We start from the raw sequence: 15,697 nt of genomic DNA on the forward strand, positions 1-15,697 counted from the left end.
ACTAACCAAACTTATCACAGGACAGTACTTCAAAGAATCTTTAGTATATACTCCTTTATAAAAGGTTTTGACACAATGGAAAAGTCAGTCCAAAAAAGCTCATGTTACCAGGCTTCTTGATAAACAAGACACCGTGAAGTCCTGTAACCCACATGAGCACAAGCATCTCTCAACAATGGATCTCTCTTCCAAATTCCACTCTTAAATAAACAGGTTTAAATTCTGTTCAGTAGACAAGTTTCTATTATGATACTGTCCATTTAATGTTGTGCTTTCCAAAAGGCAATCATATTACAGAAATAAAATTCCCTACCTGACAGGAGAGAGAAATTTAGTAAACATGTATTTGTTTCCCGTTCCAGCAGAGGAATTCAAGTTGACTGAAATTCTCATTATGGCTAAATCCAGCACATCCTGCTTACAACTTCTTCTTTGTCTGCTGCCCAGAGTCTAGTTTATGTTTCTTAGTGGAAACTGGTTCATCGTCTTTTTCACCATCTTAAAAAAAAAAGATAGAGTTAGTTAGTCAAAGTCAGCAAAGGCAGTATCTTTGTCTTAAATACCATCTTCATCTCAGAACTGACTTAACTCTAAGATGCCTGGAAAAACAACATCCTTGTTTTTGAAATGTGAATAATATGTAGACAGAACAGGAATTCTTTCTTGTTATACTACCACAGACCACTAAAGAACTAAGAGGCCTTGTTATGCTACTGTATAGTATCTCTTCTACAAAAACTTTGTAATAGATAAGAAAAAAAGAGAAGGACATCTTAGAAGGAGAAAGCAATGTCCAGGTCAATTAACAATTTATTTTTTTAGTCTTTGGATGAAGGCTGACTAAAAAAAGTAGAGGGGAAAAAAGAAAAACCTAAACCATACAGAACTAATGGAGTAAGGCAGAGACAAAAAAACTGCCACTGGTGAAGAAACTCCCAGAACAAAAAAAAAAGGAACAAGATAGCAAAACCCCCTTTATTTTGAAAAGGTTTGCTGACAACTGTTCTGGTAGACTGAAACATTATTGTCTGTTCTGAAAGTCCAGAATTCCCTTTTCTAGATTTCTTCTTGTGGTTGTTAATGGCTACTCACTTTCCTCAGCAATTGAAAAACTAAATTCCTTCATCCTGTCAAATGTTTCTTTACTTCCTAGATTACCTTCCCAGCCTAGATTAGCCCATGATTAAAGTGAAGAGGGCAGTAAACATTTTCTTCAGTAATCTGTCACGTGGACATTTTATTTAATTTCCTTCTCAGCCTCCAAGTTCTGCAAACACAACAATAACCTGACTGACATCCACACCTTGGGTCAAGACAGCAGCACTTAAACAGGCTCTTAAACTACTTTCTGTTTTAACGCTACTGTGACTGAATCTGTTGGCTTCAGTTCTAACTACACTTCTACAGACTCTTTAACCATTTCTGCTTCCACAAATGACAGTAGGAAGGGATATGAAATGGCTGGAGAGGCTCAATTAATTCTGAGAGAACCAGAACACAAGCACTGAGGTGTAACTATCCCTGCAGCCGACTCTGCAAGGGTCAGCAGAACGTCCTTTGGGTTCTGGGCAGGGAGGGGTGCAGCCACAGCCCTCTCTCAGTTCCCACCCCCTAGCTCGTCCCCGCGCAGCTCGGCTGCCGCACGCCGGGGCCTCACCCGACTCCAGGGCCTCCCGCTCCTCGACCGGCAGGAATCTTGCTTTGCCCGGGGGCCGCGGCGCGTCGGCGCCGTTGTTCTCGTAGACGCTGGATCGCTTTATGGCCGTGTCAAGGGCAGGAGGCGGCGGGGGCTTCTTCTCTGGAGGGCTGTAGGTCTCGGGCGGGAACTCGGCGTTGCTCCGCCACACCTTGAACTCCTTGGGGGGCTGCGCGAGAGGGCAGGGCTACCGTCACAGCGGGCCGAGGCGCCCGCCCGAGGCGCGGCCCCCCGGCCCTGACGCCGGCTCCGGCCCCATCCCCAGCCGCGGGCAAGGCATGGTTGCGATTTTTTGATTGGCTGCTGGCGCGGACGTTACCTAGCAACGCACAACGCCGCATTGTCATTGGCCAGCGGCTCAACTGAAGCGTCCAAAAACAACACTAAAAAGCCAAAGCCAGCCCCAATTCAGTAAACAAAACCCCAAAGCCCACGCGCCGAAAGTAAAGTGACATACACTCAGTGCTCCTCCATCTGCCCTTGACTCTACACCCCCGGGCAGAGCGGCTCTAAGGTAAACACACACGTTTGGTCCTGCTGCATCAGCCTCAGAGTCCTCCTGTGAGACACAAACAAGCGAATCTGGTAAATTCATCACCGATGACCCCTGAAAACAGCTTCTTCAGCCCCCAGTCTCTGCTCGCCTGGCTGAGTCCTCTGCGGTGCCGGTGTCCTGCCCGCCTTGTGCCTTCAAACCCTGAAAACAGAACACAAACGCAGCATCATGCAGTGACAGACACCCATCCCCATCTTCCCTCTCACCCCACATCACCACCTACCTTCTCTCAGCAACGCGCTCGACACCTGGGTAGCGGCTTGTTCTCTGCAGCTGTGAAAACAGATGTAAACAAACCACCCAGAGCCCCAACCACACACAAACCGCTCCTCCCGCCCATCGACTGCACCTTCCGGAGGACTAACGGTCGCTTCCGGACTCTGGAGGACTTCCGGCCCGTGGACTGTAAGTGTAGGAGGACTAGCGGCGCGTGGGGCGCTGCCGAGCACTGAGCTGTCTCTAAATTTTACTCAAATTCGCTCCTTTTAATCCCAGATTTACACTCTGTCTCCTAGTACGTATACAACTGAACCCAATTCCATTGCTAATAGAACCGTGACCCTAATACTTCACGAAATACGGCTGGCAATAAGTCTGCGGCCGCTGTCACGCGCGCCACGGGTGCCAGTGCGCATGCGCCGCTCCGCGCTGCGCGGCGGCAGCTCGCCCACATGATGGCAGTACCGGCCACCGGTTACTCATGGGGGCTGCGGTACCGCCTTTTCGCCACGGGATGGCGGTACCGCGACCACGGGAGCCTCCGCAAACACCCCCATCGCCACCCACCACGCTGACAGCACCTGCGCTTACAGTACGGTAACGTGTCGCATTCGAGGACCAGCTCACTGCTGTGAGAACACGGTTTGGGGGCGGTCCGGGGCTACAGAATGGGATTCGGGGCAGGTGCTGGAGCTGGGAGCATGGCGGGGAGCGGGGGGAAGTGGGGCTGGAAGAGCTCTGCCAGGCTGGGGAGGCAGCTAGTGCCTGTACCAAAGGGTGGGAAGGCGTCCGAGGGGTGGGAGACGCCGTTCCCTGCCTCTCCTCCCGCTTCCCTCTTCACCAGCTGTCAGAAAACCCCGCAGAGTCACCCTGATGAGGCCTGACTCCAGCTGACCGTCATCAGCCTGTTGGTGGGATCCAGCCCCATCGGGGCTCTCAGGCAGGCGTGCTCCAGCAGTACTGTGCCCCTGGGGCTGCAGCTCTGGGACACAAAGGGGCCAGCAGCAGCCTCAGCTTCTCACCCTGGGGCACCTCCAGCCCACAGCTGCAGCTGTGGCTCCCCTGGACTCGGTGACAGCCGAGTATAAAGGACTAATGACGCAGCCAGGAGCGTGAAGGCAGTTTTAAGTGTTTATTCGTTAACGTGTATAAACCCCAGAGGCGAGTCTGCTCTGGGGCTCTGTGCACCCACCTTTCCTCTGGGACAACGCAGTAGTCCTTAGTGAAGCCACGGAGGATGAAAATACAGCAAGAGGAAAGAGAAAAAAGAGCAGAATAAGATGAGGGTTACCGACTAAGGAGCAGAGAAATAAAGGTACAGGAAAAAGCACAATGGGACGGAGAAACCCATAAAGAACAATACGAGCCCTGGAGGAACGTAGCGGGGGGGAAAAAAAAGTGGGACAGAAGTGAGCGGGCTCTACTGCGAGTGCTTTATAGAAGATGCGAGCCTCGAGACTCGTTGGCTAAAAATGACAGCGACGAACTACCCCCCGCTGCCGCACGGAGCGGAGCGTGCGGGGCGCGGCGAGCGCTGTGCGCAGCCTCTATTGGCGGCGCGCAAACACTCCAACAGGTGGCTCCGTGGCGCAATGGATAGCGCATTGGACTTCTAGAGGGTGAAGGGATTCAAAGGTTCCGGGTTCGAGTCCCGGCGGAGTCGTTGCTGCTCTTTTTCCACCTCCAGCCTTTTTATGGCTGACGCTTTTTTACCGCGGCTCTCCCGCCCCTCACCTCAAGACCGAAGAAATCCGGTGTACCCGACTTTTCCTGGCGACCGGGTCTGGTCAGCGAGCCTCACCTGGGCGTGCCGGACGGAATCGAGGAAGGGCAGGACCAGGCGGAGACAAGGGCACCCGCGAGATCGAAGCGGCCCCAGGATGGACGCCACGGCGAGACGCCGATTGCCTGCAAGCCGGCGGGAGAGGGGCTCTCCTCCCCGGTCCCTCGTCAGCCCTCGGGCAAGCGCCGGCGCGCAGTGACGAACGGGGAGCGCTGCGGCTGCGCTGCAGCTGCCCCGGCCGCGGCGGAAAGCAAAGCACCGGGCAGCGGCAACGCATCTGTCGGTGCCTACCAACCAGCCTGGTTACGCTGTCATATTTCTAGGGCAGCCTTCGGGAGGTAATCGTACTTGAAAAATAGGGATGGGCTACGACGGACAGTAACTCTAATTACTGTCAATCAACAAAACGAGCCCACAGGATGCAGCAGACAAAACTGCAGCCTTTAACATTTGAATTAATACCATCTTTTCTGCCTAACTTACACGTACCTAAAGAGATATTTTAAATAACAGCACATTGTCCAAGCTGTGTGGCAAACAACTGAACAGTCTCAGCACTGAACAAACCTTGAATTTCCTCGGGATTGAATTACAAATTAATCTGATTATTTTACTGCTGTTTTTTCGATAAATTATTTCTAGTCCTCCATGTGTGACTGCAGCCTCTTTTCCAAACTGTACTGCTTTTAGGTAAACAAGGAAAAATCCACCTAACTGAAAATGAAACACCATCAGGAACAGTAACTGACAGTGTTTTTGTGGCACGGTAACCCACTCAAGAATGCCATCATCTATAAATATTTACAGACCTTTACAAAAACCAAATAGTCTCAGATTTTGCAGCTTAACAGCAAAGCTGAAACCTCTCTACATTAACCCTAGAAACACCAAGTTATACAATGGAAGACAACGTTCCTTCTTTTTCAGTCACTTCCAGCAATGCATTTCAGTCCAACTAATATTTGCCTGTCTACTTTTTGCATTTAAGGACAAATTGATAAAATGTGCTTAGTTACCAGTGAAAACCTTTTGAAATCAGAAGCTTTTACATATACACGTTTGCATGTTGCAAGCAACATTTACATCACCAATACTTCAAAAAAATCCGGTCCAAGAGAAAGGCAAAATTGCAGGCTCGAGAAGCAGGGCATTTCCCAGTGTTAAGCACAGGGACAGCTCTCCTGGGATACCATCTGCTCGGGTGAGATCCAAGTGAGAACGTGTAGGGACACGGTTCCCCAAAATGAGGGTTTTTAGGGGAACGTGGCAGACAACCTACTATGTCAGAATGCATTAAGAGAATCAGGAGGAATATACCAAGCAATGCAAATTGGACAGACAGCACTTTGTTACAAATTTAGTAAGCAATGTGAAGGCCAAGAGGCAGCTTAATAATCAGTAATAATTCCTGTATGTAACTGGATATAAAGAAACTTTTTTATTTGCCACGAGGCCAATAAATTTGCCTGTGATTCCATCCCCGCAGCCCAGCCAGCTCTGTCCAGTACATCTCAGCTCTTGTTCACACAGAACACGGGTGTTTGCTGGGCACAGTGTGTGGCAAAACAGAAGACATCAGAAAAATCACAGGCAGGGAAAGGACACAGAACATAAACCAACACTAGCTACTTTGGACATTAAGTTATTCCTGCGAATAGCTAGCGAGCAGTTTGTGCAACGCCGAGCTGGAGCTGTTGCCTGCGTAACACCAAAGCTTGCATTTTGCTTTTAAGGTCTTTCAAAATTGTACCTTGCTGTTCCAGAGTTGAACTTGAACATCTCAGGATGCAACAGAATGACAACTACTGTGGTGCCTTGCTTTCTTTCCTCAGTGTTAAGTATCGATACTTTGTGCTTCCATGTCTCATCCAGAGAACAAGACACCATAGTTTTGTTTTTATTAGCTTTTTAAATCATTTACAGAGAACCAAACTATCAGCATACCTGTAGTTGTATTAGAACAGCATCAGCATCTAGCTGAGACTTGGCAACAGGTGGTTCTACTTGTATGTGTTTGACACTTCCCAATAAATTCACTTCAAATTATACACTACTCATCTCCAGTCAAGATTTTCTTTTTAAATCCAAATTCCTGCGTGTCTCTGGTAGCAAAACATTATGATCAACTTCAGAACAGAAAAAACCTCAAAGGATCGGGACCAAAATGTCTTTCAGGCTTCAGCTGGTGATCAATACACATCCTGACGCTCATTTCCTTTCAGCTATTTCTGTCACAAATAGCTAATCCTTAAAAAACCCTAGTACTTAGTAGAAGCAATGTCATGATTGAACACTGGTCAAGAGCATGCTTCTTATTTTAAGATCTGCAAACTTTAAAATTTGTGCAAGAAAACGATCAACCCCACCAGTCCTCTGATAACCACTTCTAAATCTTTCTCATCCAATCCACCTAATTCTTCTATTATCCATCACAGTAATGTAATAATCAGGTCATTAAAAAAACCCAACCAACTGCCACAACAGTTCTGAGAATCACGATACATTACGAACTGTCACTAAAGGGCAACTCAGATGATGCCATCTCTGGTTCTGTAACAGTAGCTGAGGCCTCCCAAACTCACTCTATCCACTTACCTGAAAAGCTATTATGGATCCCCGCTGCCAAATCATTTTCAGGAAGATAATTAAGACACTTGTCAAAATTGTAGAAATCAATACATGCAACATTTGACTGCATGGGAAATGTTTATATATTTTAAAATACATATTGACTTCACTCGATTCACTAAACAATATGTAATTTATGTCTTAGTACTTGTTTCTATTTATAAATAAAATTATATATGTTTTTTGTGTTTTTATATATTTATGCACGTACACATTGAATTCCAGGACATTCTCAATCATATTATTGTCAGTGTTGAAAAAAACCCTTCACAACCAAACTATCACTCTATACTTTCTATAACAGAATCAGCCAGCAGCATCTCTGACAAGACGGGGAAAAAGGTTTTCTGGCAGGTAACAGGTGCCAAGGTGAATTACACAGGTAACGTCAAAAAGACTTTACTAATTTTTTGATGTAAAGATTGAAGCCTGGAAAGACCACACGAAGCTGGGTTTTATGCCCAAACCTAACATACTGTTACCTCTTTACATAAAGATTATTTTAAATGAGGACTAATTTCATTTTAAAATCTAAATTACATTTGGATATCTCACCATTTGATAAAGCTCTCTACTAAATTCTCACTGCAAGAAATTCCCTAAATCTCAAATTGCACAACCTGCAATCTTGAAAAAGAAAAAAAGCACCATAACCAAAGCATTCTGTAAAAGGTTTTATAACAAATAAGTTGTTCCAGCTTGTTATTTTCCTTCAAGTCTCAATTGTGAAATTTCTTCTTCTTCCGATTCCTCTTCCCTGCTGCAAAAGCTGCTTTTTCACTCATGATCTCCTGATACTTCTTTTTATTATATCTGAATAAAATAGATAATTTACTTTTAACCACGGTAAATCAAAGCTCAGGAAAAGATAACATGGAAAGTATTCTACATATATAATTTGCCAAACTGAGTTCCCTGATGTTTTCCGACTCAAGGGTTCTTTACTTTTATACACTTAAGGGTAGGTAAAGGGAAATCAACACTTGGAATAACGGTAAATGCAGAAAAATTTGTTCTGAAAATAAATTTGATTGAAGAATCATTAATTTCGGCATAACCAGGGGGTTCTTCATTGCATATGCAATCACTTTTTGGACGGTTTGCTGAAACACTGCTACCACTCATAGCGGAAAGACTCATCAATTTTTATACTGCCTTCTCAGCAAACTCAAGATAATTAATCTTACTCTACTCAAGACTGAAAACAGAGATGAGCTTAACTCTAAACAATAAACAGGATACTTCTGCACAGTCTAAGCTGCTAATTGCTCTAATATAGATTCTTATGAACCTGTATCAATTAGCACCACGGATCACTGCACACTGAGCAGTATTAAGGCTTTTAGTGGCAACACTGAAACCTGGCAAGTATCTGCACTAATTCTAATGTACCTGGGCAAAAGCTCTTAATTAGCCACAACATAAACTAACTGATTGAATTTCAAACACATATTTTTTTTAAATGGCTTCCAATAAACACCTTATAAAACAGATCAAGACAGAAAAGAAATAGCTATATTAACTCGCCTTTCCAACATGATTAATTTAGAGTCCTGACAACATGAACCTTAATAATCCCAAGTAACGTACTACGTCCACAAAAGCACGTCATTAAGTGAAAAAGGGAAATACAGATTAACATCATGTAATAACCAACATCAAAAAGAAACAACTAAGGGATCTACTCCAGAAATTGCAAGTTAGGCAGACATTAATCCAACCATATTCTTCAAGTAAGACTTCTATGACTCCTATGACAGGCAGCAGGCTGACGTTCATATGAAATTAAATCATATCAACTTCCACAGAATTACAGTCAGCGCTTTTCTATCAATTATACCAAGAAAAATTAATCAGTCTTTAAACAACAAAAAAGAGCACGTGCAAGGAACAATCATTCATTTAGAGCCTTGGTTTTGGGAGTAAGCACGTGCAGACGCTTATTTCAGAAGTGAACCAGAACAGGGCTATTCAACACTGACATGATTTTAACAGTGGCTGCCAATATGATGACCTGAGTTGGAGAAAATACTTTTACAAAGATAAAAAACATGCTGTCTCAGTCTAGTTATCCCCTGTCCCATAGATCTTTTAGATCTCCTCATTGACAATGCTGCCAAAGCACAAAAAACATACTCACGCTTTCTTTGAAGTATGTAAAAAAATACATAAGATGAATGCAAAGAACAAAAAACTTACATAGTTAAAAATACTGCTCTCTTGCATAGAACATGAGAATTACAAAACCATTTTTAAATACCTTCTAAACTCGGAATCTGCCAGCAGCTCTTCAACGATTGTTCTCTTCCTTTGTTTCTTTGGGATTCGACTGTGGTAAAAGTCTATGGGAGAATCAACCACAGTTCCAACCTAGACAACAGAAATGAAAATGTTCTTACTGTATAGCAAGATTTGGGTGGCTTTATGTTTCTCTGAATGCTTGGTGAGAAGTATAAAGACAACTACAAAGAACATCAGAAGGGTATCTAAAGAAAACGCAGAATTTCAAGAGAACTAAGCAATGCTTTGCAATGCACAGTCAGTTTGTGCTTCATTGTTTACTGCATAGAGAAGGGCCTGACCTTTAAGACTGTATGGTTTTCAACACTAGACTGCTGCATCAATACAAGTATTCATAAAAGAAACACAGTCCTTGATTTTTAAACATTTTCTGAAGAAGGAAAGAAAATCCCTATAACCACCTTAACTCTTTCCTGCCTGTCATTGTGGTGGTTTTACTGGATGACTATACAGCAGTTAATCCAGCTGTAACATAAGGGCTTCATCCTGGAATGCATCACACTTTGGCTAAATAGCATGTGAGCCGGTTCTGATGATTCAGATTAGCAGTGGGGATACATGGAGTACACGTTTCATGTATTGACCTGCACAGAAACAGAAATTCTGTCCGATCACAAAGCTAGCAGTATCCATTCAAATTATTACCTATTAAGAAAGTAAATGCTAATTATTTTCTACACACCTGTTAAAAAAGGCTAATACTTTTATAAAAAAAGAAAAAAAAACCCCACAAATCTAGTCCATTGAGGGTTTAGAATACAGACTAGGTCAGACATTTGTTACTTATTCTGAGATCAGCTGAAATTAAAACCCAACTGCATATACACGTATGTAATATTGTGTTGAGCAGCTGTAAACTGCAGCCGAGTAATCAGAATACTTTAACAATTAAGCTACAGAATTTAATCAACATGGAGGCTACCTTCAAAATAAGCAGGGAGTAAGAATAGCTGGTCAAAACTTCAGCAGTACAGTGACACTTCTGTTGCTTCCTTACCTGGAAGTATTTGGGCAGACCGTCTCTATCATTCTTCTTATAAAAATGCTTAGGGTCCAATGAAGCTCTCATCTTCAAAACTTTAAGGTCGTTTTTCAGATCACTTGTGATTTCTGGGGCTTTCATACCAAACCAACCGTCACCTGTTGTTTTCTCTCGCTCTGCCTGCAATACCAACAACAGTAAATTTGCATCCAGCAACTAGTACAGGATACAGCAGGGAACTCCCTCCAAGAGACAGATGAAGCATTTAAAATGTCACTCTTTACCTTTGAAGAGTGTATTTCATGACTCTTAGAATGATCAGGATTGTATTAATGTATCATCTGAGCACACTACATTTCACTTCAATGTCCTGGTGCCTAGAAGGATGGCTTTTCACAGGATGGCTCAAGGAAGACATTAGATTGCAGTTCATCGCTCCAGTAGGCCTGTCTAAGCACGCAGTCCCAGTACGGGGCTTTCTACTACAGCTCGTGTTGTTATTTGAGGCATTATCAACTCTTCACTTACCCTGCGCTGTTTCTTCAGCTGGTGAAGCGATTCCCTGAAAGGTGGGACACATTCCTTTTTTTCAAAATCTGGGGTTATTATACTTCTCTGCAAGAGCTGTAAGAAAATTTTTTTAACGTTGGACAGTCATCTCACTGAAACGAATTTTACTTCTTAACTGTATTCAGAGAACGTACTAAAGGAATCACGCAGAATCTACGCAAGCAGAATATAGTATTTGATGTTCCTTGATCCACAATGAAAGCCACGGGGATCTTGAAAACAGAATCCTGTCTGACTGACAGCAAATGCTCCAGAATACAGGAGGCCATGATAAATGAGCCTAAGAAAATGGTCACAAAGAAAATAACACGTTCTCTTTATCTCAAAGGGTGCTTTTGAAAGAAAACTGCTAATTCTGTATTACAGATACTGAAATACACTCTTGAAATGGACTAAACAGCTTATTAGCACACCTGTGGCTTGTATACCATTAGGCAAAACTGTAGGCATGGTCAACTTTATTTTGTTTTGCAAGATAATGCTGGTATTTGCAATGCTTTAGTTCCTCAAGTGTCACGTATATTTAAATTCTTACCTTTTGGACCAAAAGAATTGCTCAGCTAACCCTAAAACCGGGTACTTCTTTAAAAGTAAGGAAACTAACCGTATTAAATAAACATCTTTGTATTCCCACAGTCACAGGTAACTGAGATATTGTAAACACATTACCTGGTCCTTCTTTTTGTCCTTCAGTCGTTCACTTGCATTCAATCCAGGCTTTGAGGTTTTTGTATCAAAACTAATATATAAACCTCCAAGCTTCTTGATATTCAAACCAGGGTCTATGCTGCTAGAAAGATGTAAACTACAAGACAAATAGTTAAGTATTAGAATATTGTAGCAAGCATGCAGCTAAACCTACTGTCCTCCAAGAAACAAACATTTTTCTTATTCCTTCCACTTAGATGCAGTTTTGCAATGATTTGCAAAGGATTGGCATTCTTCTTCTAGACATTGAAAATCTTGATAGCTAAACAGAAAAAAACCCCCACCTAAAAGCACAAACATGCGTGGTAACACTACTGTCAGCTCTCAGTTAAAAGTATGAACAAGGCAGAATTCACAGGGGGAATGTTTAAGCCCTTTTCTGTAGAGCAGCACTGGGAATAACGTTACGAACATTTCAAAGACACTGTGTTCCACATTTTTCTTCATTACTTCATTCAGGCAGCCAAAAGTATATATCTGCAAACAGTATGACAGCAGACTCAGAAGGAGCTTTTTGATGACAGGAATGCTTAAGAGCCATAAAATATTATGGAGGAAACCAATAATATCTAGAGAGGTACAACAGATATTTAATGTAGCTTAAATGCTTATTAACACAAGCTCTTTACATCTTTCTGTTAAACTGTGATCAGTCTTCTAGGAAGCCTTCATATCAAACACTTTGCTGAGGTTCTGTGACACTTCTGGCCTATCTGAAAATGTTTAGATTAAGACTCAGTTATCCAAGCTAAACAGAGTATTGTGCTTTAAACACAAAGCAAGAGGTGTTATGTAAAAGAAATTATTCTGCAAACATAAAAGTACACGTGACTGTTCAGGATTAAAATGCATGATTAGGTGACACATAAGGAATTTACTGGCCTTTCTGCTGTCTATGTCCAAATTTTTTTATAAGTCAGCAGTTAAGAAACTGTGACCTGCATAAGCAATGAAGTCAGCCTGACCACTGCAGGCCTTTCACATACAAGGTCTCCAGATGCTGAAATATTTCAGAGACCTGTTCTGCTACACAGAAAAATGAAAAAAAATCACAAACTCTCAATTTATGGACTAGATATGTATTTCTGTAATCTGCTTAACCGCACTTTTACCACATCAATATGACTTATGTGGGGACACTACTCCCTCATTCAGTCCACATAATTTAGCACCTAATGTATATATCCTATGCATAGGCTTGAACAAAACGTAGATTCTTACATTATTCTCAGATACTTACACGTCAGTCTTACTTTTCAACAAATCATCATCTTGATCTTTCTCATCTTCGTCTATCAATTCTTCTTCAGCTTCTTCCAGATCTGAAGATTCTTCACCTTTTTCACTTCCTTCATACTTACTTTCAGCGTCACTATCTCGGTCTACCTGATCTAGGTAATACTTTTGGTTGGCTCTCATGCCAGGCTCAGTATCAATTACAAATAGCCCTTCAGCATGCAATGAAGTGTTTTTTAAAGATTTGCTGAAGGAAGGAATCCTCTCATCTGCCTCTTTATTACACAGATTCTCTTCAGCTGTACCTATGTCCGCCACGTCACCATTTTCAGATTCATCACTTTCACCTTGGCTCAGAAATGAGGCAACAGAATTGTTTTCAGTGCTGCGGGATACAGATTCACTATATTCTCCTGTTTGGCCTCTACCACTCTCCACACCAATTTCAAGCACGCTGCGTCTACCAACACTACTAGTTCTTTGAGCAACAGCCTTCTGTGGGTTGCTCACTGTACCAGCTTGCTCAACCTTCCTTAATTTATCCGTGCGGGTGGGAGACTGCTGTGCATCTGCCTCAGTATCTGCTCTTTTGCATTCTGGAATATTTTTACTTTCACTTGGTGTTATCTGCCCTCTGGATTCCAAAAATTGTTTAGGGCTCAGGCAATCAGTCAAAGAAAGATCTGAATGCTCTGACTTTCCCTCTCTCACAAGTATTTTACCTTGTTCTTCTTGAATGTGGCCACATGCTTCCTCTGAATCATCTACCCCAACAGACTGGGTATTTTTACTTGCTTTTTTTCCTCGCGATTCAGTGTCACATCGTTTCATTTTTGTAAGACTGTGGGGTGTCACATCACTCAAAACCTCTTCTTTACAGGTTGCATTGGCAGATTTGGAGGAACATTCGCTTTTAGGTGCACTGGGCTCTTTACTACATTCAGTTATAAAGGAAGCATTTTCTGCATCAGAGACAAGTTCTGCAGCAGGTCCAGAGTCGGAAATTATTACTGGCTCAGATTTAACAATGTCCTCAATTAAAGTCTCATCTTCTGAAACAATTCTGTTTCCCTTCTCAGACTGCTTAGCATTTTCTGCTTGTGATTTCATGTGCATGCTCCTAGTAATTCGTTTGGTAGGGATGGGTGGTTCCATACGAGAACAGCATGACTCTGCATCAGAAGTATCTTCACTCGGGGCTTCACAAACTGTATCCGGCTGAAATTTCTTTTTGCTTTGCCTGCTTCTCATAGTTCTGATAACATTAGGCATCTGGACACCAGAAACAGCGGAAGAACGAGACTCAGCTTCAGAAACATCATCGTCATCCAGAATCTTGCTTAATTTGTTTAGAAAAGTTAAGGCTGTCTTGTCACGTCTTTTTTTGTCAGGAGAATCTGTCTGACAAGGAAGTACAATTTGTCGACGTCTTGTTACTCTTACTAACAAAGGTGTCTGAAAACCAGAGACAGCAGAGCAGTTTGATTCTGTTTCTGATACATCCCCATCAGTTTGCGGTTCAATAATTGATTGTGCTGAAGGAGCAGTTGTGTTCTCATTTCTAATAATGTGCATCTCTAACCCATCACTAACATCAGACTTTGTTTCTGCATGTTTCAACTCTTCAAACTGAGACTCCTGAATTACCTCTGGCTTACAAATTGATTTAGTTCTTCTTCTAGTCATCCTCATAGACACAGGAGTATCAATTTCAGCAGATGCAATCTAAAAAAGGAGTTAAGAAAGTGTGCTATTGACAGGTAAAATAATGCCATTAAAAAGCTGCAATACAAATCATTAATAATATTTTTAAACAACTCTACTCAAGCTGGCAAGATATTACAAGTCTCTGTGTAAGTCTGTCTGTGATCAAGAAGCTTAACGAGGAAGTGCAAACGAACCATCCCTTGCTTACCTGAAACATTCAAAGATTTGCTCACCAACAAAACACTGAAGCCTGGCAGCTGTCAGAATGTACCCCAAAACACTTTCCATACCAACTGTAGTACTTTCATGACCAGACTTGCCTACAGCAACTGCAACACTAAGTATAATCTGCCTCTTAATCGATGCTTTTAAGTTAGCTGTAAGGCAATTAAAAATTCTGAAAACAAAAACCACTTTGCAGCAGCAGGATTTTCCAAAAACAGAACAATTCTGGACCAACGTGAACCGTGCTACCTAAACGATCTGTATTTATGTGTTTGCGTGTCTAGTAGAAAAGCTAAGAGAGATGCTAAAACAACTGCAGCGCAAAGTTAAAAACAAACCAACAGTCTCCTTTCCTTATCAGCGTTAAGTGCTCACAGCGACTGCGGGCGCCGAGATGGGCGGGCGGCGGCAGGGCCGGCCAACGAGGTGCGACCGGCGAGCACCCTGCCGCCCCTTCGTCTCCGGCAGGCCAGGCTACACAACCGGCAGCACCGAGCCCCGCGGAAGGGACGGGCACCCTGCCGCCTCTTCGCTCCCAATAGGCCCGGCTACACAGCACCAAGCCCCGCGGAAGGGACGGACACCACCGCCCGCCCGCCGCGAGCCCCAGGCCTAGGCCGCGTGTACATGTGAAAATGGCCGCCGCTGCCGCTGGGCGCTGCTGCCGGGCTGCCCGCCCTCCCTTCCTTGCCCTCCTCTCACCTCCGCCTCGTCAGGGGGCTCGGCCCCGTGGGGGCCGGGGCTGCCGGTGCCTGCCGCAACCCGCGGCCCCCGCTCCCTCCGCCACGCCGCCGCGCGCCTGGTGGCCACCATCTCCTCAGCCGTGCCGTCCCGCCCCTTCCGCCCGCCCTTCCGGCTGACGGGCACGGCCGTGGCGACAAGGGGGCGGCGGCCCGGCAGCGACCGCACCGGGGGAGGAGCAGACGGGCCGCGGGCTGCCGCAGAACCCCCGCGGCAGGCGCGGGGAGTAGGCGGCCGGGGGGGTGAAAGGGCAGCGTGAGGAGCATTTAAGGCCCTTGTGCGACACAGCGTCTGACGGTGGCAAAGATGGTTATTGAAAGGTTGAGAATTCATACCAAGCACGGA

The 15,697-nt window shown here is 44.0% G+C and overlaps 2 protein-coding genes and 1 non-coding gene across 4 annotated transcripts; 1 reads left to right on the forward strand and 2 right to left on the reverse strand.

Moving 5' to 3' along the window:
• Positions 1 to 238: 238 nt before the first annotated feature.
• Positions 239 to 2,848, reverse strand: LOC133626238 (UPF0690 protein C1orf52 homolog). Of its 2 annotated transcripts, XM_062003844.1 has the most exons (5): positions 2,602 to 2,848; positions 2,476 to 2,525; positions 2,154 to 2,393; positions 1,658 to 1,865; positions 239 to 498 (listed from the first exon to the last, which is right to left on the reverse strand). In XM_062003844.1, the coding sequence occupies exons 3-5, from the start codon at positions 2,289 to 2,291 to the stop codon at positions 419 to 421; spliced, it is 426 nt and encodes a 141-aa protein (XP_061859828.1). In that variant the 5' UTR covers positions 2,292 to 2,393; positions 2,476 to 2,525; positions 2,602 to 2,848; the 3' UTR covers positions 239 to 418. The 2 variants fall into 2 exon arrangements, with proteins under 2 accessions (XP_061859828.1, XP_061859827.1); XM_062003843.1 differs by lacking the exon at positions 2,602 to 2,848 and having other exon boundaries at positions 2,476 to 2,595.
• Positions 2,849 to 4,049: 1,201 nt separating this feature from the next.
• TRNAR-UCU (transfer RNA arginine (anticodon UCU)) lies at positions 4,050 to 4,134 on the forward strand. The gene is given in 2 exon segments: positions 4,050 to 4,086; positions 4,099 to 4,134. It is a non-coding gene; the product is annotated as a tRNA-Arg (tRNA).
• A 3,409-nt stretch (positions 4,135 to 7,543) lies between these two features.
• On the reverse strand, positions 7,544 to 15,696 carry DNTTIP2 (deoxynucleotidyltransferase terminal interacting protein 2). The gene is made up of 7 exons (XM_062004288.1): positions 15,314 to 15,696; positions 12,684 to 14,404; positions 11,405 to 11,540; positions 10,694 to 10,789; positions 10,181 to 10,345; positions 9,143 to 9,252; positions 7,544 to 7,695 (listed from the first exon to the last, which is right to left on the reverse strand). Exons 1-7 carry the CDS (start codon positions 15,683 to 15,685, stop codon positions 7,602 to 7,604), a joined length of 2,694 nt encoding a protein of 897 aa, XP_061860272.1. The 5' UTR covers positions 15,686 to 15,696; the 3' UTR covers positions 7,544 to 7,601.
• Position 15,697: the final 1 nt, after the last annotated feature.

Source organism: Colius striatus, chromosome 10 (genome assembly GCF_028858725.1).
Source record: "Colius striatus isolate bColStr4 chromosome 10, bColStr4.1.hap1, whole genome shotgun sequence".
NCBI classification, from domain to species: Eukaryota; Metazoa; Chordata; class Aves; order Coliiformes; family Coliidae; genus Colius; species Colius striatus.

What these genes read in the sequence shown, in the direction of transcription:
- LOC133626238 (XM_062003844.1), bottom strand. Translation starts at nt 2,291, where the DNA reads ATGAATTTACCAGATTCGCTTGTTTGTGTCTCACAGGAGGACTCTGAG. An exon ending in CAGATGGAGGAGCACTGAGT is followed by an intron (nt 1,866 to 2,153) that starts GTATGTCACTTT and finishes CCTCTCGCGCAG; the next exon opens with CCCCCCAAGGAGTTCAAGGT. An exon ending in GCGGGAGGCCCTGGAGTCGG is followed by an intron (nt 499 to 1,657) that starts GTGAGGCCCCGG and finishes TTTTTTTTTAAG; the next exon opens with ATGGTGAAAAAGACGATGAA.
- DNTTIP2 (XM_062004288.1), bottom strand. Translation starts at nt 15,685, where the DNA reads ATGAATTCTCAACCTTTCAATAACCATCTTTGCCACCGTCAGACGCTG. An exon ending in TTGAAAAGTAAGACTGACGT is followed by an intron (nt 11,541 to 12,683) that starts GTAAGTATCTGA and finishes TTTGTCTTGTAG; the next exon opens with TTTACATCTTTCTAGCAGCA. An exon ending in GTCTGCCCAAATACTTCCAG is followed by an intron (nt 9,253 to 10,180) that starts GTAAGGAAGCAA and finishes TCTGTTGTCTAG; the next exon opens with GTTGGAACTGTGGTTGATTC.